At 45.4% G+C, this 24,829-nt stretch overlaps 1 protein-coding gene across 1 annotated transcript in view; it reads left to right on the top strand.

Annotated features, from left to right (window-relative positions):
- The window catches only part of XKR4 (XK related 4), a gene marked incomplete at its 3' end in the record, with an annotated part of 319,753 nt that extends 295,348 nt beyond the window's left edge, over positions 1–24,405 (top strand). The window contains exon 3 of the mRNA XM_082601719.1: positions 23,459–24,405. Within this exon, the coding sequence (XP_082457845.1) occupies positions 23,459–24,405 (947 nt within the window). The remainder of the gene's footprint in view (positions 1–23,458) is intronic.
- Positions 24,406–24,829: the final 424 nt, after the last annotated feature.

Below are 24,829 nucleotides of genomic sequence, written 5' to 3'. Positions count from 1 at the left end.
AGTTGAAAGGGAAAAATGTCCAATTTTCATGCCAGTCTACCCAAGCTGTTTTTCCTTCAGTAGTGATCTTCACCTGAAAAATGAAGCCTGTACGAGCTTGCCCAAGAATTCCCCAACCCCACACCTAAAAGTTAAGTAAACACTTTCCCATAGGAATCAGGATAAGGAGTTTGACTTATCAATGCAGTTTTATGTATGAAAGTGCCTCCCTTCTTTTCAGTGATCAGTAAAAAATATTTTTGAGCTCGAAAATCACAGTTCTGAGCAGTATCTCCCAGACGCCCATTTATCAAATTGTCATTTCCTTATTATTTTTAGAACTGTATCTGCAACAGTGGAAGTCACATAAAAGATTGACTATAAACTTGTATGTGCCAATCAAAATGTAATTATAAGAGTGGGTCTGATATTAACTTTACAAAACTGCTGTGGGCAGATTGTTTACTTGTTCGTTTTTATTATTTCGATATGTTTTTTAATAGACCATAGTAACTGATATGGAGCGTATCTATTCGCTGAGTGTTTTTAAATGTCCTTTGGAGAGCAAATAGCTAATACTTCTTGAATGTTTATTATATGTCACTGTTCTAAACTTTTGCTTTATTGACTTTTCTACCCTCAAAACAATCCAGTGAAGTAGGTCCCGTCATTATCTTTACTGTCATCCCAAGAAGATCCCATCTCAGAAAATATGAACTCCGGTCTTCTAGCTTTTCAGCCCCAAACTTTCAGCGCCGATTCTTCTCGCTCATTCCCACCCCACATCCAAATCATGAGCAAGTTGCAAATTAGGAATTTTACATTTCCATGGCTTTCTTTTTTTTTTCTAAATTCCCGGCCTCCCGGCTTATTCCGGCGGCTGCCTCCTAAGCGGCAGCCCTGCCTTCATCCCTGTCCCCTGCAGGGACCACACATCTTTTTCAGACACAAGCCCAAGCCCGATAGATAGAGTCACCCTCTGCTCAGGACCCTCCCACAGCTTCCGGGAGCACGCAGAGAGAGCCGGAAGTCACGCGCTGGCCGCCAGCCCCTCCAGGCGTGGGCGGGGTCCTCTCCTCCCCGCCCCCTCGCGGGCTCGCCCCGCCCCCTCCCCTCCTCCGGCCACACCCCCTCCCGGGCCGCCCAGCCCATCGAGCACGGGCCCAGGCCGGCTCCGCAAGGCCCCGGCTCGGGGTTTCACGCTCTGCGCGCTGATGTTTTTCACGATTTGATCTCGGGATGGGTGTCGGGTAAGCGAAGGCCGGTAACGCCGCCGCCCGCTGGACCCGCCTCCGGGGATGCGCTCTCGCCGCCCCCGGCCCCCTGGGACCCGCCTGGTCGCCCCGTCCCCATTGGACCAACCGGGTCCCCTCGCCCCGGGAAGGAAGGCCGCGCTTCCCCGTCGCCCCGATCGCGGCGGGACCTGGGCAGGGCGAGGGGAGCCCTGGGTGGCCGCGCGCCCCCGAAACCTCCAGGCTCTGGCCCCGCGTGCCTCCAGCGCCGCGCGCTAACGTGCAGGCAGCCCCATCTCAGCACTTTGCAACGACCGCTTCTTCCCTCTGCACAGTTGCCCCCCCATTGCCCCCCCAGACCCCGCAGGGCTTGTCCCTGAGGTCTCCAGGAGCTCTGCCAAATGCCATCCTGGGGGGCTTCCCACCCACCCTGGAGAACTAGCCTCCCCACCCATCCTTCTCCGTCCCCCTTCCCCGGTTTAATTTTCTTCAGAACACGTTCACCCTCATGATTAGGTGTTTATGGCATCCTCTCTCCATAAAATCTAAGCTCTAGGAGAGCAGGGCGTGTTCGGGTTTGCTCACTGCTGCATCCCTAGAATTGGAAACTTGCAGGTGGGTGTTCACGAAAATTTGCTGCATAACTGAGTGCCCATTTTGTAGATGAGAAAATTGAGATCAGAGATGGGAAGTGACTTACCTAATGTCACAGCACCAGGATTCCATCCAGGCAGCGTGCCTAGGAGACCCTGCTTGGAACCACTGGACTATTCTAGTGTCTTCCTAGGTGACAAAACTTAGTGTGAGAAAGAATTCACTGGCCATAAATAAAGCCTCCGCAAATTTATCTGCTATTTGAATCAAACATAAGATAAAATGCCATCTTATTTTTTTGGTCATCTTCAGTTTAGATGAGGAAACTTTAATATCTTCAGACACCAGAGGGGTGTTGACTGACTTCTAGATAGTCATCTTATGGAAACTATAGGCACAAAGGTTAAACACCACATGTGAAAAATATCAAACCACCGTCTACACTAAGATAATATATGAAAAAGCACTGCAAAGTACTATTACTTGAGATCAAGGAGACATTATCATTATTTTAAATGCCTGGAGTATAGAGGTTCATTAAAGAAATGGGTTAGGGTTTCCCTGGTGGCACAGTGGTTGAGAGTCCGCCTGCCGATGCAGGGGACACGGGTTCGTGCCCCGGTCCCGGAGGATCCCACCTGCCGCGGAGCGGCTGGGCCCGTGAGCCATGGCCGCTGGGTCTGCGCGTCCGGAGCCTGTGCTCCGCAACGGGAGAGGCCACAGCAGTGAGAGGCCCGCGGACCGCAAAAAAAATAATAATAAAATAAAAAGAAATGGGTTATTAACATGGTCCTTAAATTAAGGCAACTTTCTCTCAACATTACCCTTCCTGCTATTTGAAAAGCACTTCCTGCCTACCATGTGACACACATCGGTTAGTCCTTGGAACTCTGGGAGCAGAGTTGTTCAGCTCCAGAGGGCTTCGTCTTTGAAAAAATAAGAAATGGTAAAATATCTTTTCTGGTATTATCTTTGCAAATTTACAGGTTAAGAACCTGAGAAGTGTTCCTGAAGGGTAGTCAGTTAACAAGCAGAGAGAGCTCACGCTCCACATCTGCAGTGGCCTATTGTGGGAAGGTCCCTGGGACCAATCAGGCCAGAAGCGGAAACTTGCTAAGAGGATGGGGAGCACTTAAAGCGTCTGATGGCAGCAGCCTGGCAGGGAGAGCCATCCTGCACTAATAACGCTAATTTGGTCTCTAATTATGTGTTTACACAGCGGTCGGCTGCATATCCAGCTGTTGCTCCGTCTCTAGCCCACGGTTCTTCTCTCTGAGTTTGTTTTCTTTTGTCTGGGCTACAGCTGGAATTCGGGATGGAGCCCAGAGACTTTCCTCCAGTTCTGAGTTTATCAGTCCCTGGGTGTGCTTTCCTCATCTCTGTAGGAAACAGAGCATGCAGATCTCTTCAGAGTAAGAGGGAAGAAAACTAATAACCAGAGTCAAAGATACGATAGCAGTCATTTTCTTCTTTCATTTCTTCTACTCTAATTCTCTAGAATTTGAGAGTAGACGTAAGAAGAAGTGCTGTCCCTGCCCAAAATGTAACCCCCAGAAGGCTCTGTGGCCCAGGGAGGAGGGGTAGCTTTTGGAGCAAGTTGGTCAGAGGTCCTGGGAAAAGCATCTGCTCCTGAAAATTGGGCCAAAAAACTTAAAGAAATGAGAACATTGCAGCAAGAAGGAAAAATTGAATAATAAGTTCTTAATCCTTGAGTTCTATTTTTCTTTCTAGCTTTAATTTTTCTCCAGATTTCTGCAAGCCTAAAGTCTTATCTTCAGCAGTACTGAAAGCCATATTCTATTCCTAAGGGTCCAGATGACCTATTTTTTCCCTCCCTGTCATCAAAGCTAGGTGAATGTCATTTTGATGCTTATTTTGCCACGTTGACAAAATTCACGCATTATTCTCTAAGCATTTATTAAGCAGCATGTTAGACCTATAGATGAAAGACAAAGACGGCCAGTCCTTGTCATCCAGGACCTTACAGTTTAGCTAACCACAGGACACCCTTATGCAAACCACTAAAACCACTCTTCCCGTCCTCTCCCACCACTAACGTGTGAAAATTGCATGGCACGGGCATCATTCCCTTGCACAGGAAGACTCATCACTCATGGAAGCAAAAGAAGAAGGAAACCAGCATTTGCTGAACCCTATGGTGCCCACAGGCCCATAGCAGGTGCTTTTGTATTTACAGTCTCATCTAACCCTCCCAAAGCCCTATGAAATTACTGTTATTAACCCTATTTTACAAATAAGAAAACTGAAGCTCCACGTGCCATAGGGCTCATGAGGGCAGAGCTAGCATTCAATTCTAAGTCTAAACAGAGGTCCCAAATCCAACCTCTTGCCATTCTACACACATTCCCACAGGTAACTAAGAACAGCTATTCATCCCACAGGCAGGTGCTAGCAAAAGGATAGAAATAGGAGAGATCAAGGTGGAATTACGTGGGTTCCAAACCCAAATAACTTTGGATTCCCGGCAGGTAACTAATTAAGTGAAACTGACAAGGTGTAATACTCAGGATATTCTGTGCAACGTCTGCTTTAATGGATAAGTTTAGCTAGGAACAGCACCTGATTGTTTTTATTGTGATAAAATGCACAAAGCATAAAATGTACCATCTTATCCATTTTTAAGTGTATGGTTCAGTGGTATTAAGTCTATTCACATTGCTGTGCAACCGTCACCACTGTCCATCCCCAGAACTTTCTCATCTTCCCAAATGGAAACTCTGTACACATTAAACAATAACTCCCCATCCCTCCTCCCCTTTTGAGGTGGTTCATTGTTAGTGCATAGAAAGGCGACTGATTTTTACATGTTGATTTTGTATCCTCCAACTTTGTTCAATTAATGTATTAGTTCTAACAGGGTTTTTTTTGTGTGTGTGTGAGATCTTTAGGCTTTTCCACATATAATATGTCACCTGTGAACAGAGATAGTTTTACTTTTTTCTATCCAGTTTGGTTGCCTTTTCTTTCTTTTTCTTGCCTAATCACTCTGGTTGGAACTTCCAATCCTATGTTGAATAGAAGTGGCAAAAGTAGGCCTCCTTATTTTATTCCTGATCTTGGAGGAAAAGTCTTCTGTCTTTCACCATTGAGTATGATGTTACCTGTGGGCTCTTCACATGTGGCCTTCATTATGTTGAGGTAGTTTCCTTCTATTCCTAGTTTGTTGAGTGTTTCTTTTAATCATGAAAGAGTGTTCAATTTTGTCACATGCTTTTCTGAATCATTTGAGATGATCATGTGAGGTTTTTTTTCCTTCATTCTATTAATGTAGTGTATTACATTGATTGATTTTCATATATTAAACCATCCTTGCATTCCAGAAATAAATGCCACTTGGTTGTGTTATATAATCTTTTTAATACGCTGCTGAATTCAGTTTGGTAGCATTTTGTTGAGGATATTTTACATCAATATTTATCAGGGATATTGGTGTGTAATTTTCTTGGTGTATCTTTGACTTTAGTATCAGGGTAATCTTGACCTGACCTCATAGAATGAAGGGAAGTATTTCCTCCTTTTCAATTTTTTGGAAGCCTTTGAGAAGGGTTGATGGTTTTGTTTTGTTTTGTTTTAATATTTGGTATATTTCACCAATGAAACCATCAGCTCTGGGGAGGCCAGGGGGTGGGGAGAGTTGTTGGGGTGTTACTGATTACCGATTAAATCCCCTTATAGTTTTATAGGTCTATTCAGATATTCTATTTCTTCATGATTCAATCTTAGTAGACTGTGCATTTCTAGGAATTCGTCTATTTCATCTAGGTTATTCAGTTTTTTGGCATACAGTTGTTCATAGCAGTCTGTTATAATCTTTTTTAGCTCCATAAAATCAATAATAATGTTCCCACTTTCATTTCTAATATTAATAATTCGTTTCTCTCTTTTTTTCAGTCAGTCTAGCTAAAGGTTGGTCAACTTATTTTTATGTTTTCAAAGAACCAGCTTTTTGTTTCATTGATATTTTCCTATTGTTTTTCTATTCTCTGTTTTATTTATCTCTGCACTAATCTTTATTATTTTCTTCTGCTACCTTTGGGTTTAGCTTGTTCTTCTTTTTCTAGTTCCTTAAGGTGTAAAGGTAGATTGTTGTTTTGAGATCTTTCTCCTTTTTCAGTGTAAGCATTTACAGGTATAAATTTTCTCTTTGCACTGCTTCATTGCATTCCATTATTTTTGATATGTTTTGTTTTTCTTTTCATTTGCCTCAAGATATTTTCTAATTTCCCTCATGATTTCTTCTGTGACACATTGTACTGTTTAATTTTCACATATTTATGAATTTTCTAGTTTCCCTTCTACTATTGATTTCTACTTTCATTCCCTTGTAAACAGAAAAGATGTTTTGTATAATTTTAATCTTTTTAAATTTACTAGAACTTGTTTTGTGGCCTAACATGTAGTCTACCCCGGAGAATATTTCACACACCCTAGAGAAAAATGTGTATTCTACTGTCATTGGGTGGAGTATTCTGTTTATGTCAGAACATGTCTGTTTATATGTTTATGTTTGTTAGGTCCAGTTGGTACCTTGATTGTTCAAGTCCTCTAGCTCCTTATTGGTCTTCTTTCTGGTTGTTCAGCACCTGATTTTTCTTCAAAAACAAATCTTAGCAAAGCTAAAGAAGACACTTGAAATAATCTGTTCTGATTCAGACCATGTCCACCACACATTAAATAATCTTCTTATATCAAAATATATATTTAAACTTTTTAAGCAACTGTTTCCAGGGCTATCACATTTGGTCATATGGGGTGTGCACTATCCAATATGGATTTGTACAACTGGTGTTTGCTTTCAACAAACCAGTAGCCCCCTTTCATAGCCCTGGGACAACGTAAGGGCAAAATTCAATGGTCCTCCCAGAGCACAGCCTGTATCCTGATAAAAGTTTTCGTGTTCCCCCTGCCATGAATGCATAAGATGCAGATGCAACTCTGCCAAACCACAGGGCATCCCAGAGGGGCTTAGGAATGTAGGTAATGCAGAGGAAGGACTGCTGAGTTAGTCTGGGGTCTCTGCTGCCTAGAGATCAAATAGATATGGTCCTGAAGGGCTCACAGTGGAAATCACATACCAGTTGCAAGTGTCCCCACTCAGGACCTCAGTCAGAAGGAACAGCTGAGTGTCAAGTGTGCACAATAGGCCCATCCTGCAAGGCCTCATTCCATCACTACCCTCAGCAGCAGCTGCAGTGTTTTCTTGTCTGCCTTCTCTCAGTGTCCTATCAAGCACCTTGCTGAAGCCTTAGAAAGGCCAACTCCCTACCTTCCACCATGCAGAGAACACTGATTTTGTTTAAAATCTCATTTTTTTGCAAAGTAGAGACCATATTACACGCACTCCACTTCATTATCTGTCCATGGTTTACATCCCTTTTCCCTACTAATCTCTGATAAAAGCTGGTTTCATGCCATGCTTGATACATATCTTAAGGCCATTCTGCCCCTTCTCCTTTGCTGAGGGGAAAAGTCCATGCAGAACAGACCTACTGAATATATAAGCTGTCTTAGATTTTTGGCAAAGTTTGTAATGGAAACCATAGGCTGTGAACCCAGCACTTAGCCCATGAAAAGTACAGTGACTTTGCTGGTTCACCGCTTTTAGAATATTTTACCATAACAAGTACTACTTGCTTTTATCCAACAGTGCGAATTCCTTAACTATTAATTAATATTTACATATTATATATTTGTATATTAATATTATAATTAATTAATATTTAATTATTTAACTCATTTTTTTACTTTGGCTTCTTGGAAGCTCAGACATAAATTTAAGTGTTCAATTAGAATAATAATATTAGCCTAGGGTTGTGGTGTCACTCTTATTTTTTTCTTATTCTCTATTAATCATTTACTTAGCTATGTTTATTTTATAATTATCTGCTTCAAGTCTTTTTTACAAGTTTATCACTCAGAATAAACTGAAATAGATTTGTTTCCGAGCGGTCATGTAGTTGTCATGACTATTGGACCACTTATATATCACTATCTCCAAATTGTACAGTTCCTTGTATTGTACTAATTGAAAAATTCTAAGACACATATAATTCCAGAGTTTCTGCTGAGAACTCAGACTTTAGTATCCTTAATACAATCAAAATCACCCTTATATGTATTTTAGAAACCTTAAAATAATTTCTTCTGGTCAGTTTTAGAAGATTTCGAGAGAACCTTGAATCTGGAGTTGCTCATTTCCATTTAAAGGTCTCTGCCTTGGGAAATGACTGTTCTTTTACTGCTTGCTAGCATACAAAATCCTAATTGAAAAACCTTTACACATGGTGATGGCATGCATTTAATTTACTTCTGTTCTATTAGGGACATGTCTTGGTCAAGGAAGGAATGCACATTGGAATCTTGATGATTTGTGTTTCATTTAGTCTGTGCCTTAGGGTGAGCTCAGTCCCAGGACACTAATAAACAGTCCCAGATCCAGGGCATTTGTATCCCTTTCTTACAGGCAAGAACGGCATCCATACAATACCCCAATTTAGAGCAAATCCAAGTTCAGTCCAATTCAATTCAGTGCTATTTATCAAGTAATTATCAAGTGTGCTAGGCATTTTTCAAGTCTCTGGGCGTATAACAATCAATAGGACTCAGTCCCTACCTTCGTGGAGCTCACAAAAAGAGAAGGCTAATAAACAGCTCGAAAATTGAAATCAAGGTGTACGTGAGGAGGTAAGGGAACACAGAAATGGAGTTTCTAGCCAGTGGGGAGAGAGCAGGATAGGCTTTCCAAAGGGGGTGGCTCAGGCATCGCAGAGCAGTCAGAGGGGGAAACGTGATGGAAGTCCAGGCCCAGACAGGGGTCAAAAATCCAAAAGATTCCAGAGAGGTGGATGAGGATCTCCCTGGGGTTCTCAGACTTAGCCTAGCGGCAGAACCAAGGTAAGCTAGGAAGGCCCCCATAAATGTCTGTGGAATTGAACGAGTGAAGTACAAAGGAATCTCAAAAGAAGCACAATAGTGTGAAAAGTGATCATGAAGGGGTCATTACTACTTATTTATCTGGGCCTCAAAAGGTGTTCCAAATTCAAACTACAGACCGAACTGGAGATTCACGTATTTACCTGATTGTGAGGTGCTTCTTTATATAAAGCAATTCTCCATTTTGTCAATGAAAGGAGGAGATCTAAAATAGTTTTGAAGCCAATTTAAATATATAAACTTTGGGGGATGGAGATGAAATAGCTGAATGTCTATTCATACTATTTAACTCAGTTTAATCACACATGCATGTCAAATGCTATATAGGTTGAGAAATCGTACCTTTTTGTTTCGTCACCATTTCTTAGTCATCCAGCACAGTTTCGGGAGCCCTGCCCCTCCTCCCTTCTGTTTAAGACAGATTCTGAGCAGGTCTGCAAGCCTCTCACTAGACACCGGTCCCCTGATGCTGGTTCTCCTTTGCTATTAGTGATCTTCATAACCACTTACTGTGTTGCTTTAAAAAGCTGATTTGTAAGAGCTGTAGGACCTGAAAAATATATTTTCCTTCCTCCCTTCTAAGTTCTTGGCTGGGGCCCCTATACCAACAGACGGATTAACAAGAGAAAAGCTTACAAATTTATCTAATAAATGTTTTACGTGATACATGAACCTTCATAAGGAAGTGAAGACATGAAGAAGCAGAAAAACCTGAGTGTTTGATACTGGGTTTGATGAAGATGGGGAAGTCGTGGGAAAATGTGAGAGGACAAATGGGGTATAAGCCATGTGTATGCAGTAAACTGGGGGAGACTTAGCGAGGCCTGTTCATTCTGCTTCCTCTCTGAGCCCCTCCATCTTTGGAGATAAGGATGCTCCTTTCCTCTTGGGATGGAGAGGGCACCTCTCACGTGAGGATCTCATGACCAGCTCCAGGAAAAGATCAGAAACTTCTTTCTGTACCTGCTCTTTCTCAAATTCTTTCAGTTTGAAATATTCAGTATGCCAAGGTGTCATATTTGGGGGTAGCTTGTCTTCAACCCTGTCAAAGCCAAAACTTAGTTATGAACTCATACTTCCAGGAATAATTTCTAAGTTGAGTTAAATTTTTTGCCTCCTTTCCCCCCGCTTTTCCTTTCTTTTTATCTTTTCTTTTTCTTTATCTTGTTAGTGATTTTGTTGTTAAATCTCCATAATCATCCCAAACTAGCAGTGACATAGGTCATTTCAAGTAAATGTGGCTTCCCAAACAGAGTTTCTCAGTTCAAAATATTGAGGGCACCTCAAAATATGACAGATCAGCTAAAAGGTGACCCTTGTATTCGTAAAAGTAGTTGTTGGGAGCTTCCCTGGTGGCACAGTGGTTGAGAGTCCGCCTGCCGATGCAGGGGACGCGGGTTCATGCCCCGGTCCGGGAGGATCCCACATGCTGCAGAGGAGCTGGGCCCGTGAGCCATGGCCGCTGAGCCTGCGCATCCAGAGCCTGTGCTCCACAACGGGAGAGGCCACAACAGTGAGAGGCCCGCGTACCACCAAAAAAAAAAAAAAAAAAAAGTAGTTGTTGGCAGGAACCTTGCTATAATCGTGCAAGGTGCACATGGAACTAGTTTACCTGAGCTGGTGAAAGGCTCACTTATTTCTAAAATTAGGTTATACTAAAAAGGGTTGGCTGGATTGTTCTCTGCACCCCTGGACAGACGACCTGGAAGCCGGGTATCCTTCACAAGTTTTAAGATCTCCCAAAGTGCTGGACATTTTCTCATGTGAGACCAGAATAATCCTTGACAGGTCTGATAGTCTACCTTTTGGACAAGAAGGTATCGCTCACACCCAGAGAAGTATTAAAAGAAATTTCACAATATTCCTCAGTATATCCAGACTGTGAGGTTCTCTCCTTTGGCTTTTATTTTTTGAGCATTGGAGACAACCCCTAATATTTGTAAAACTCTTACAGTTTACAAAGTGCATTCACAGCCACTCTCCCCAATTCCTAGCCTCAGTCCTCAGATTAAGAGTCTAGTCTGTCCGTGTGATTAAGCCACAGCACAGCACCCAGGGGCAGACAGGCTCCACCCTCGGTGTCTTACATGGTGGAGGGGGGCAGCACTGGCGGTTCCCCTGCGGTGGTAGATGCTGAAGGAAGGGAGGAAGGAGTCTGCCAGGTGGGCTGGACACAGAGGCCCAAGTGTAACCAAAAGTGGCGTCCAGCTGCTCACCGCGCAAAAGCCAATGAAGAGGCAAGGTTGTTGGAAAGTAAGTTTGCTTTATTTTGGATGCGGGCACATGAGGGGGACTCCTGTCCAAAGGCCACCTCCGCCCGCCCCATGCTGACAATCAGTGGGCAAAAGCTTTTATAGGTGGAGGGAGGCACGCAGAAACACGCACAGGCAGCTCTGACGGGCATCTTGAAATTGGTCATCGGTGGCCTGATCAGCGTCATCTCGATTGTTTTAGGTACAGGTAATCTTCAGTTCCAGGGTTGGTTTCTTCCCATTTCCTTGAGGCCAATTCTTGGAATTGTGGCAGCTTATGTCACAGCTGCTACAGCCTGGTCATCATGTAGTTACCTTCTTCCACCTGCTGAGGGTTTCAGTATCTGTAAGACAGCTCCCAGGATACGGCTCAGAATGTCATCTATAGCCCTTAAGGAGGAACTACAGGTCCTTGACTTTGCTCAGTGAGTAAACTATTATTATTTGGTCTCCTTGGACGGTCTTCCTTTGCTTCTGCATTTTCTCACTCCTCTGATTAATCTTGTTCTTTGGCCAACGTTTTTCCGCAGACAAAAGGCCAGCAGAGGACACGGGGTGTAAGGACCATAGGGTCCTGCGCCGTTTCACAAGCAGGACAGAGGAAGGGGCTGGCGGGGGGCGGGGAGCGGGAAGCAGGAGAGAACCGGAGGGTCTTCAAAGGGCAGGTCCTGGAAGGGCTTGATACCCGGTTACGCGCAGGGCAGCCGCAAGCCCCTGAAGGGTTTTCATCTGTGGAGAGATCTGATCAGATGCCCTTTGTGGGCAGCTCCCTTTAAGCACAAGTGAGCACCGATTATGGGTGGGCGATGGAGGTGGGAAGGACCAGCTGTGCCCGATGGGGTCCCGACGCAGGGGGCCCAGCAGGTGGGAAAGCAGGGGCGTCAACTTGCTCCAGGCCCCGCAGGCCCGAGGCAAAACCCTCCCTCCGCCCCCTCCTGACTCCCGAGCCTGGCGATGTGAGCTCTTGGCAGCTCCAGCGCAGGGACAGGAGCCGCGGTGCCTCCCCTCCCCCAGGCACTCTTCGTGCAGCCTTAGACGCTCACAGAGCACGGAGGGTCCCACCGCCGGCCAGCACGGAGGACCGGGACGAGGAGACGCCGGGCGATGCGGGGGCAACTGCGAGGCCCCGCTCCCTGGCTCTGAGCCCCTGCGCGCCGCCCACCCCCTTCCTGGAGTGTCGCCTTTCTCCGAGCCAGCCCCGCCGTGAGAGCAGATAATGCTACAAGTCCCAGGCCTCGGGGTATCGAGTCATTTCTTGTAAATCACCCAGAAAGGCCTGGCCGGGCTGGAAGGCACAATTTACTGCTGCGTTATTAAATGGTCCCAGCGCAAGCCGGCCTTTTTCTTGCAGAGTGAAACGCAGGCAACCCAAAGGACAGGGCGCCGGGAAATGAGAGCAGAAGCGGGGGGCTCCAGCCCTCATCCCCCAAAAGGCCTCTTTCCTGAAGCCCGCAGGAGCCCCACAATTCGACGCTGGGGATCCTTCGAGAACGCTACATCATGGTGTCCAAAGGGCTTTTATTTTAAAGGCCATCCATTTCTGCCAGAAATTGTTTGAGGAATGAAGCCAGCGGAAAGAAGCAGTGGAAAAAGCAGATAAACAGAGTCCGTTGTCCTTCCCGAGGGCCTCAAGGCGGTCTGGGGGCAGCTGCTACCCCCAACCCCTGGTCCGGGTGCTTCTCGCACAGCCCCGCCAGCATCTTGCCCTCCACCGCCCCCTCTGCGGTCTCGGGAGGGCCACAGGCCGCGCCCTGCCCTCCTGCAGGGAGCCTCCGTTCTTGTCCACAGTTAAGGGAGATCCTGTGGCCAGCACTGTCCCCTTCACCTGGGTTTCTCAAGATGGGGCCACGGAAACCTGTTCCTGCCTTAGACTTTCCTGCACCCCTGACACCGTATCTCCACCTCCCCTGCTTCCTTCAGCTGAGTGGCTTCCATTTTACCTGCTTTTAATCCAAATAAAGCGAAGGACATATTCCACCCATGTACGTAATGCCAACTATTTTTTCCTCCTATTTTCCACGTGACTTTTAGAAGCTGGATCCTGTCAAAAGAATTGCTTTCCTATCTGTAAAGAGAAAAAGTCTTTACCCTAGAAATTGCACCTCCTATTCTATTCTTTCTCTGTCCTGTTATTCTCTTGAAGCCAACCTCCTTCAGTAAGAATCCAGACATAAAAGAGCTCCTGGGGAGAGGGGAGACGGGTGCAAAACTAAGAGGAAAGCTGGGCTTCGGAGAGGCTAATCCTATTTCTGTAGAGAGTTTGCTGCTCACCAACACTTTAAAGAGTTCATGGACCGTCACTCAAACCTGTGAAGAGCAGGTGTAATCGGGTGACTTGCGCAGAGGCTCAGGGTCTGTAGGTAGAGTTTCCCCCCATTTTCATGGATGTCTTGCCAAGCCTCCCACCTCCGCCGGGGGTGTCTCCCAGCCACTCGGGGCTCACACGCACCTCACCACCAGGCTCCTGAAGGAGCCGTTGGCTCCCAGGCAACGCCCCCGTCCTCCTGTCTGGCGTGTCACGTCCACGGTCTCCTGGCTTCCCTGGCCAGCGCTCCGCTGCTCAAACGCCCTCACTCCAGCCTCGGCCACACCTGCAGCTTCAGCTCCTGGCTGGGCTGTCTCCCCTCGGGGTACAGTCTGTTTCTCTCCTCTGCGCTCTGCTCACCACGTTGGCGTATGTCTCTTTCCCAGCCGACGTGCTGTCCCTCTAGGGACCTGCGTTTGTGTCCTCAGCGACCGGCACTTAATAGGTGCCAGTGTTTGTCAGAGGAAAGCATGGAGGGAGGGATAGAGAGGAGGGAAGCAGGGGAGGACCTGGGTCTGGGCCTTCAGGATGCAACCCTGTTATCCTTTTATCATTGGACGAAGGCACCAAACACGTGTCCACACACAGGCCGGCTGGTGTGTCCTCCCAGGTCTCCGCTTTGGACCCTCTTCCATCAGGGGCATTCTTTTCACCTTCTTCTCTTCCATGTAGGCAGATTCTCAACTCTCCTACCAGAAAAGACCTTCTTGGCTCTCCTGTCCAGAGACACAAATATTTACGCCACCTCATGTCACCGTGAGCATCACATGCCAGCGCCCCGCCCTCCCAGAACACATCCTTGGCTCTGTTCCAACCTCACCACCCACCCGACACCGGCCACCTGCCACCCCTGCATGCCTCACTCTTGTTAATTTTATTTACCCTGGGTTAGTGTCACCATTTTGCATCCTCTGGGCCCCCTTCCAAGTTCTCTAAGCATGAATAACTCTGATTGTGGGTGCGTAGACAGCAGCCTTCATTAGAATTAATACTTGATTTTAAACCCCGGGGACCCAGACTCTGTCACTCTCCCAGGGATGCCCTGAATCACAGATTCTTCTAAATAGGCCAGTAACTGTCTATACTGGTGACACTAGCAGGTGATTGGTAGCATGCGGGCCATCACATTTACATGCATGGCAGACTGCAGAAGCACCTTGGGACATAAGGGAAGAGAAACAGCCAAAGAGTCTGCCTCAGACGTGCTTCCACTGGTACGGTTGGGGTCTCACCAGTAGCAGGATCTGGTCTGTCCACAAGTGGGGAACCGCCTGAACCAGGGGGCCATCTTGCCCTTTCACTTTGCAGATGCCTACCTGCTTTTCTGGAAATGATCAAGCTTCCTGAGGTGTGGCATTCGTGCTCCTGATTAGATAACTTTACAGTCGACTGTTCGTGCCCAGACGTCATCCTATGTACAGGATACCCTGCAACGGCGCTTTCCTGTAGCTTCATTTCTTTGGTTGGGTGAATGGTGACAGGGCCTCCGGGCTTTAATCCAGACAGCGATCACACTATAGCCACCTCAAAAAGTGTCCCAACGTTACCAGGTTTCATCATTGGTCCAAAATGTTTCAATGAGTTTAGGGAGTTTAAAGTCAGGAAAATGTGGGTATAAATCCTAACTCTGCTACTTGTTAAAAATGTGTCCACGGGTCAGCTGAGGGTTCGGGAAACTAAGGCTCATGGACCAAATCCAGCCCATCACCTACTTTTTCTTCCGTTTAAGTATTGTCTACGGCTGCTTTCTCCCTACGAGGGCAAAGTTGAACTCTTCTGACAGAAAGCCATACGGCCTACAAAACCCCAAATCTTTCTTATGTTTACAGAAAAAGTTTGCCACCCTTTGATAAGAATATTTCGTCTCTCTGAGCCTCAGTTTCCCCATCTGTAAAATGGCAAAATACTCACATTCAAGAAGGATGCTGTAAGGAAAAAAGGGGCTAAACAATGTGGAAAGTCAACCACAGAGCAGTTTTATATAGATCGGGGTTTTTTTTAATTATTATTTTAATTTTGCTCTTGTCCATCCGTGTCCCTCTTTGCCAGGTGAGAGAAGGTTACAGCTGCTGTCTGCCTGTCTCTGTCCCTGTTTTTGCCTTTTTGTTTCTCTTCATTTTGCCCCACTACACCCCCTACCATCCAACAGATGAAAACTTCTAGAAAAAAATAGAGGGCTTCCCTGGCGGTGCAGTGGTTAAGAATCCGCCTGCCAGTGCAGGGGACACGGGTTCGAGCCCTGGTCCGGGACGATGCCACATGCCGCGGAGCAGCTAAGCCCGTGCGCCACAACTACTGAGCTTGTGTTCTAGAGCCCACGAGCCACAACTACTGAGCCCGAGTGCCACAACTACTGAGCCCACGAGCCACAACTACTGAAGCCCGCGTGCCTAGAGCCCGTGCTCCGCAGCAAGAGAAGCCACCACAATGAGAAGCCCGCGCACCGCAACAAAGAGTAGATCCCGCTCGCTGCAACTAGAGAAAGCCCGGGTGCAGAAATGAAGACCCAAAGCAGCCAAAAATAAAATAAATAAAAAATTTTTAATCTATAAGAAAAAAATAGAGTGATTGATAATTTAAAAAATGGTATGGAAAATAAACTTACTCTAAAGCAAAATTTAATTCTACTGGGCATCTCAGGTTACTTATTTTATGTCTTTTGAGTAGTCATTTCTATCATCTTTTTATTTTCAATATAAATTTAACCTTGCAATTTGTAATACTGTACAAAGAATGGTGACTTCTCACCTTCTCCTAAATACAGAATTTTTTCCTAGAGAAAAGCTATTAGATGTTTTCAAATTCCTACACACAGAATGTTTGCCTTCTTGGGATTTTTTTTAATCTAAAAATAATTTAAAAATTAAGATGAGCTGCAGCTATGTGAGATCACCTAAGATTTTTTTTTCCAATCAGAAGGAAATTACTTTCTACATTTCTTAAGGAGGAGAGACACTTTGCTTCTCCCAACAACTTTCTTCAACTGCTTTCCTATTAAAATACTTTTTAAAATTTCAATTCCGTGTTTCCCTTATCAACTCCTTAGCAGCCTTAAATTTGACTTGCAAAGAAGCTGAATCCTCAGGATGGATTACGAAAAGAGTGCGTATCCCTACCAAAATTACACATATTAAAGCATTTAAATATTTTTAATCACAACTATTACAAGGTTTAAAACAGAGATAAAATGGTTTCAACGCAAGAAGATTTCGAACATCTTAGACCCAGTGAAGTTTGTATTACTTTCCTTCCCTTCACCTCACTCCACAAAGATCACAGCATAAGGGGCTTTACATTTTTTCAATTATTACATTCTTTCAACTAGGTGCATTCAGTAAGAGTCCAGCCAAGTGGATCTCCTGCTTTTATCTCTGTAACTAAGAGACAAGCTCTAAACATGCTGAAGAAATGGAAAACCTTTCTGGTTTCATGACCTGCTACTCTTGAATTGGGCAACATTTTTCCTCAGATACAAATTCAGGAAAAGAAATTCCCTGGTGGTCCAGTGGTTAGAACTCCATGCTTTTACTGCTGAGGGCCAGGGTTCGATCCCTGGTCGGGGAACTGAGATCCCACAAGCTGTGTGACGTGGTCAAAGAAAAAAAAGAAAAGATTCAGGAAAATTAGGAGGGCTGTTTAGTCCAGAAAATATGAAGATAAGGAAATCCTGATTTTCCTCCTTGGTGCTTGTGTTTCTGATCCATTTTGTGCAAAGAAACCCAAACGGGATCCCTTGGCCTGGGAATAAGTGTGGTCATGGTGAGCCTGAAGGAGCAGCTGGACGGAAGCCTTCGTGGTCAGACCCCTGAGGGTGGCACTATTCTGGGGTCACCTCCATCCCGCCAGCCCACGAGCTCTACACCTCACACACTTGTCCACACCTCATCCCGCCTGCTGTGGCTGCCACTCCCATCCAGTCTGTGGTCATGGTGCAGAGCTTGGAATCCATGGACTCAGTTGTCTATCTTCCTGGCTAATCACATCAGCTTGGGCAAGGTATTTAGCCTCTCTCTAGGTCTCTGTTTCCCTGAATGCAAAACAGTGCTTGCCTCAAACTGTCATCATGAAATTTAAATTGGACAAAGGCTGTAGGTACCTAGCTCATCCCTGTGCACAAAGCAAGGACCCCACAAACACTCCCTCCTTCTTTGTCTATGATAATGTGTGTCCCACTCACTAACGGGACTGTAACTTTTTTTTTTTAGAGTGTATATCTTTCTTTTGGGTAAGAGAAACTCAGAACTCAAAGTCAGAAGCTGTAGGTTTTATCTTCTGTGACTTGAGTGAAGAAGGGGAAAAAAGGAAACCATAACTTGTTTTGACTGCAAGAAATCAACATTACGTGGTCATCTAAAATTCAATATTTTGTCTGTTTGTTCAGGGACTGTACTTTAGGGGGAAAAAGTTATCGTGTTTGTGATGAAAGACTACATACGTTATGAATGGTCATGTGATAATCTCGCCTCCATAACGAGGAGGGTTAAGTTGTAAAGCATCCGTTCCCAAACGATTGGTGAGAAAATACTTTAAATTTCCTCCAAAACATGTTGAAATTGACAGGATGGAGAAATGGGGTGGAAAGAAGAGAAATAAAGAAGTTTGCGATCAAGATGGTGGGCAGATTGGGAGGGAATATGAGAGCAGCTACTGGATGACAAATGGGCTATTTTCGGAAATTGGTACCCAAGCAGAGTGGCAGATCCTGGCACGCTGAGGTGGGTGTGCACAAGGTGTGGTGCGCGCTTATAGCAGGGGAGCTGGACTTAGATTAGGAACTGGGACAGGCTTCCCTACGCAGAGGAATGGTGCTTAACCTAGAAACTGAAGGATGAGGCGGGATTAACCGGAGAGATGTGGCTTTTCAAGGTAGAGCACAGCATTTCGTGTCTCGGGGGAAAGGGAGAGCTGGCAGGTGCCTGGGGGACCAGCTGAGCTAGAGGGAGTCGGGCTGAGAGCTACCAGTTCAGGCTTCCCAGGAAGAGCCGGGAAACATCAGCTATCAGCGAGTCAGCTTCCAGCACAGCTTCCGTCTCGCAGTAGAGGGAGAGGAGCATCAGGGAGATTCAGGAAGGCGCGAGCCAACGCTCCGTCGAGCGGCGCCCCCTGCCGGCCAAACCTCACGCTTCCCTCGTGATGGATTTCAGAACTCAGACCTAGGAGTTAATTCTGCATGAAGGGTATACCTGTTCTATTATTCTCTCTGCTATTATGTATGTTTGAAATTTTACACAATAATAATTTATTTTTTTAAAAAAAGAGCCCTTCTCACCAGCTGCAGTTTGGTTGTGAACATGGGCCAGTGGCGAGGTGTTTCCCTGAGACTAACCCTTGGCTGGCCTGTAGCAGGGGAAAGGCAGCAGTTCTGCCCTCCCTAGGGAGAAGGAAAGAGGCTCATTCTGTTTGTTGAAGAATCAAAGAATGAGAGTACTTGGTTCGATTCCCTGAATGTCCTACATCCGGGGAATTAGGCTATAAATCCTATAAAGCATTCTCCAGGTGTTTTCCAGGAACTCTTGTTTACACTCAGGCCACGAACGACACAACAGGAGGACAGGTTTCGTTTCACAGTGTTTTGGCATTTGCAGCTCAGACTGAAATTGCAAAGAAGCAGAATAGGAGAGCAATGAAGAATGGTGCAAATTTTTTGAATGTCTCATTCTATCTGTGGTTCTGACTCTATCTTTAGAGTCCTTCCTTTCTTCCTTCTTTCCTTCTTCCTTCCCCCCTCCCTCCCTCTCTCTCTCTTTCTCTCTCTCTTTCTTTCTTTCTTCCTTTCTTTGTTTCTTCCTTCCAAGTCATAATATATGCCAGGCACAAAATGACAGAAAAGTAAATAAGCAGGTACTTTTCCTTACCTAAAGGTCCACTCCAGTAAGAAACACAATGATTAAACAAGCACAAAATAAAACATAATTATAAGCTGGGATAAGTGATCTGAAGGAAGAGAATGGGGGTGGGGGTGTGCTTGATATAAAACATACTCCTAGAGAGAACTAATTTCATCCAGGGGCCAGAAGTAGTCCCCTTCTAGTTTAGAGGTTTCAACATAAAACGATCTCTTGGATTGTAATATTTCAAGGGTCTTATATCCCATCCTAATCCCTTTATCCATTATTTCCAAGAGGAGATAATGTTTAAATGCAGATGATAGAACTTTTGCCCACACCTCTTCCGTAATTTCCACTGGAAACAAGTTGGGGAGAGGAGGGAGGGAAGATAACTCATTTAACGCCTGAGAGTAAGACTCAGTTTCTTTTCTTTAAAATGAGATTGTTGCACTAGGGAAGCTCTGAGGTCTTATCACCTTTTTTAACATTTTAATAAATAGTGTGATCCCATGGAGTCCTCTGGAGCTGGTTTTTACCTTAGAATGAAGTTTTCATGAGCTATATGCTATTCACTGTTTTGAAAGAAAATACTATGAGACCCACTGTACACCTCCTAGGACTACAGAAGGAATCTTTATATTTTAGCATTTTAATGATGTAATGGGAATAATATTGTTCAGTGTCACTTATGTAGTATTCCAGCTTAGAATGCATAACCATGAGGAAACAAACAGACAAACCCAAAATGAGGAAGAGGAACACTCTTTTTCTTTCCTTTTTCTTTTTCTTTCTCTCTCTCTCTTTCTTTCTTTCTTTCTTTTTTAGGTACTGTACTCTTCAAAAAATGTCAAATAATAAAAGGCAAAGAAAGTCTGTGCAAACATTCCAGATTTAAAGAAAACTAAATGGATAAAACAAGCAAATGCAATACCTGATTCTAGACTCAATCTAACACCAGAGGGAAAATCCTGTAATGGACATTGTTTGCCAATTGATGAAAATGGAACACTGATGGTGGATTAAAAAGAAAAATTGTACCAATGTTAAATGGACTGAAGTTGATAAATGTACTATGGTTATCTAAGAGAATATCCCTCTTCATAGGAAAGAGACACTGGTGTATTTTAGGGTAAAGAATCATTGTGCTAGTCCTTTCCAACTGCTATAACAAAATACCACGGACTGGGTGGCTTATAAACAGCAGAAACATCTTGTTCACAGTTCTGGAATCTGGAAGCCGGAAGTCAGGGTTCCAGCATGGTCTGGTGAGAGCCCTCTTCCCTTCTGGGTGGAAGACTCTTTGTGATATTCTTACATGGCCGAAGGGTTAGGGTTCTCTCCAGGGATCCTGCTCATGAGGGCCTCCCAAAGGCCCCACCTACTAATACCATCACCTTTAGGGAGTAGGATTTCAACCTGTAAATTTGGAACACAGCAGCTGAGGTGTGTGCAATATACTTTCAAATGTTTGAGAGAGAGAGAGAGAGAGGGCAGTGATAAAGCAAATGAGGCCAAATGACAATCTGGGCAAAGATATGTGTGTCCAATTACTATTTTTATTCTTGCAATTTTTCTGTAAGTTTACAATTCTTTTCAAATAAAAAGTTAAAATATATGTTGTTGGCTAAAGGATCACTTAGAGTTCCAGGTTCCAGCACAGCGCCTCAGAAGTTCTAGAGAATTCTACCTCTATAATAACACAGTGCCTTGTGGAGGACATCTACGTTGGCATTTGAAACAACTGAGCTGATATCATTTGCATAAAAAGCAAAAGAATTAAAGCATTTCATGGCGGGTGTGAATTTGTAATGAGGAGTAATTCTAAAAGAGCCCCCCATTTTCTGTTCAGGCATATATTTGTCTTATACAAATTAATTGCTAAACAGATGAAAAAGAAAATCACCATCAAATGAACAAGGGAAATTCTAGTTCTTGTGAAACAGATAATTCATGAAGGGAATGGTTATGATGGGCACGAAATTTGCCTTTGGTAATGACTTTTTAAATTGTAAGATACATAGAAAGCAAAGCTGATAGAAAGTCTTCATTTTTCTACTGCCAGAATATTGTCATAACAATTGTGTGGTGTGTCAAATGCAGGCTGAATTCCTTTTTTCGGCATAATAATAAAAGGGGTGATGATTACAGGAGAATTTGGACGAAGCTAATTTTCCAATTCTCTTAAAATCCGACAACGAATAATTTTAGGATGCTGTATACGTAAAGTTTGTTGTTGTTGTTTACGATTTTCACTGCTTTGAATAACAGCCTTCAGTAACTGGTACCCTGATCTGACTGCCCGATGGAGTCGCTCGCTCCTTCCTTGGCTGGAGCCTGACCAACAATGCAGCCATCCTCCTGAAGGTGGCGCTGTGCTCCGCGCGGTCCTGAAGGATGCGGGCGGGTGGAAACCCGGAGGGCGTGCAGGTAGAGAAGCAGCCCAGGTGCACAGCTCAAACGCATAAGGAGAACACAGTCTATGCAAGAAGCAACCCGCACCGTCGCAAATGGTGCCAATGAGGAGAGAGCTCCTGAGGGCTTCTGTGTCCCACACACGGGTGTTGACATTCAAATGGCACTACGCTTTGTTCTTATACACGAAACTGATAATAAGTATGTCCTTCGCATAATTCTTCCATCACCTTTTATCTCCCATCCTCTCACCTGGTTTCTTCTTTCTGTAACTTTTCCTCCTTCCCTCTCTTCTCACTCTTGGAGGTGCTTTAGAATAGATGTTGGTGCTCCCACCTCCTAAAAGTTATATTATCGCAAACTCCTTTGTGCACGGGTGTCTAACTGACCTAGGAATATCGCCTACACTGCCTGAGGCTTGCAGTAATGAAAGGTTTTTTTGCTGGCCGGAAAAAAACCTGAAGGCCCAGTGTAAGATGTGGATGTTCTGCTGGCTTGACAGGGAGCAGACATGAGACGTGTTGTTGGAAAATATTTTCTTTATCAATAATTGTCTTTTGGAGTTCACCTTTCTCAAGGAGAATGTGTAAGAAATGGTTTTCGAGTTTGAATGTTTTTTCTATCAATTAGTGTGGGTCTTTGCCACAAGAATCATTTTTTGAAATTCATTCTTCAAGGACCATAGACAACAGCTTTTCTCTATTGAAGTATAAACAGAAAAGTGCAAATTCCATCCTAAGTTGTTGGCAGCCCCCATTCCATAGCGGGAGAACAATGATTAGGAATAGATCTGGTGAGGAAAAGCCAGCTGGGCTTAAAAACTCACAAAACCTTTGTTAGCGTTGGTAAGCCTCGTTACGGCTTATTAAGTAAACCAGCTGCTGTGCAGGCTGACCTGATGTGTCAGTGACAAAGGGGAACTCCCCAGAGAGCTCTCTCCTGAAGGAGGTGGTGTGTTTTCAGATGAGCCCTGTCCACATCACGACCACAGAGGTGACGCTTCAGACACAGCAGGTGGAGCAAAAGTGGAGGGGAGCAATAGGAATGATTTTTTTAAATTTGGAAACATACTTTTGGGGGGTTACTAACCAAATGGGGCTCCCTGCATAATAAGAAATGTGGTTGATACGTGATTTCTGTACAATATTTAATTTGTGGAAGAATAAGAGGTGCGTGATGGTGAGCAGTTATTTCTTCTTCTGAGTGGAAAGAAGCTGTAGGAAGAGTCTCGGATCATATTAGGACAGACTGCCCACCAGGTATCACAAGAAACATGGCCAAGGAGATTCCATGGGCTCCTTTTCTTATGTTCAAGAAGCAGTTAACTTTCTGTGGTGAATGAACTACATTTATTCTTGTTTAGAAGCAGAAAGGTGAACCAACCAGCCCCTCAAGTCTCCTGTCATTATTTGTCCCTTTCAATCACAGAATCTCAAAGCTGACAGGGCGCCCTGGAGATCATCCACTTTCTGAATGAGGACGCCAATGTCAATGATTGTCCAAAGTCATGCAGGTCATAAGGGGCAAAGATGAAACAGCAACCAAGTTCTGTCAATCTCCCATCCACAGTTATATTCCCGCCAAACAAAAGGACCGCCCCAGTCTCTTTACACCAAATACACAGAAAGCTAACACCTGTCCCCATCTTCAGCCTCAGGCTCCATGCTGGTCCCCAGGAGCACTCCCATTAGCCTCATGTCTTGTCCATATAGATGGGGCCCCTTAGAGGACAGATCCTAGGACCCCCATCTGAGTGTTTAGTCCAGCTACAACTCAAAGAAATGAAGAGCTTTGCTGTGGTAGAAGCTAGCCTGCCCCAAGCCCCCAGCCCCACGTGACTTCTTTCCAGGGACAACACCGCATCTCGCTTTTGACAGCCTGTCTTCCTGTTTGCCTTTGTAGGTTTCACAGCGGCTGCCTCCCTCGTGTCCTTGGCTTGGGCCTTGGCCTCCTACCAGAAGGCCCTCCGGGACTCTCGTGATGACAAGAAGCCCATCAGCTACATGGCCGTGGTCATCCAGTTCTGCTGGCACTTCTTCACCATTGCGGCCAGGGTCATCACCTTTGCCCTCTTCGCCTCGGTTTTCCAGCTCTACTTCGGGATCTTCATCGTCCTTCACTGGTGCATCATGACCTTCTGGATCGTCCACTGTGAGACAGAATTCTGTGTCACCAAATGGGAAGAGATCGTGTTCGACATGGTGGTGGGAATCATCTATATCTTCAGCTGGTTCAACGTCAAGGAGGGCAGGACACGCTGCAGGCTCTTCATTTACTATTTTGTGATCCTTTTGGAAAACACGGCCTTGAGTGCCCTCTGGTACCTCTACAAGGCTCCCCAGATCGCGGACGCATTTGCCATCCCAGCGCTGTGTGTGGTATTCAGCAGCTTTTTAACTGGCGTTGTTTTTATGCTGATGTATTATGCCTTCTTTCACCCCAACGGACCCAGACTCGGACGGTCCCCAAGTTGCGCCTGCGGGGACCCCGCCGCTGCCTTCACGCCATCTCCAGAAGTGGCCACGAGCGCCCTGCGGTCCCTCTCCAACACCCGCAGCGTGGCCGGCGACCGCGACCAGAAATTCGCAGAGCGGGACGGGTGCGTGCCTGTGTTTCAGGTGAGGCCCACGGCCCCGTCCACCCCGTCCTCTCGCCCACCACGGATTGAAGAATCTGTCATTAAAATTGACCTGTTCAGGAATAGGTACCCAGCATGGGAGAGACACGTTTTGGACCGAAGCCTCCGAAAGGCCATTTTAGCCTTTGAAGGTTCCCCGTCTCCTCCGAGGCTACAGTACAAAGACGATGCTCTCATCCAGGAAAGGCTGGAGTACGAAACCACCCTGTAAAGCAAGAAGGCTTGGAGGGGCCCCAAGCTCCAGACCCAGGGGTGACAGCCGGGCCGAGGCAATAATGAAACTCTGCCCTGGAGTCGAGCAGCGAGCTGTGCTGTTCGCAGTCTGACCGTCATCAGGATGCGTGTCTGGCCCTGCATCAGCTGACAGCCTGCTGCTGGCCTCCTTTGAAAAAGCAGCCCAGAGACCCTACTGTTCCATCTGAAGGGAACGGGCCAGCTCAGTAGGACCCCTTGTCGCCACCAACCCCTCCTGCCCCGCCTTTCAGCACATCCACCTGAGGGTACTATTATTATGGGAAATGTTGCCTCCGATCCGTAGGGTGTTTTGATGGAGTTAACTGATCTTTGCATAAAAATATACTGAGTCATACACACACGTGTACACACACACTAACACACACACACACCAATCCTGT

Source organism: Mesoplodon mirus (genome assembly GCF_964341445.2).
Source record: "Mesoplodon mirus genome assembly, chromosome: 16".
Lineage (NCBI taxonomy): Eukaryota > Metazoa > Chordata > Mammalia > Artiodactyla > Ziphiidae > Mesoplodon > Mesoplodon mirus.
Note: the sequence above shows the minus strand (reverse complement) of the source record. Positions and strands in the feature narration are given on the sequence as shown.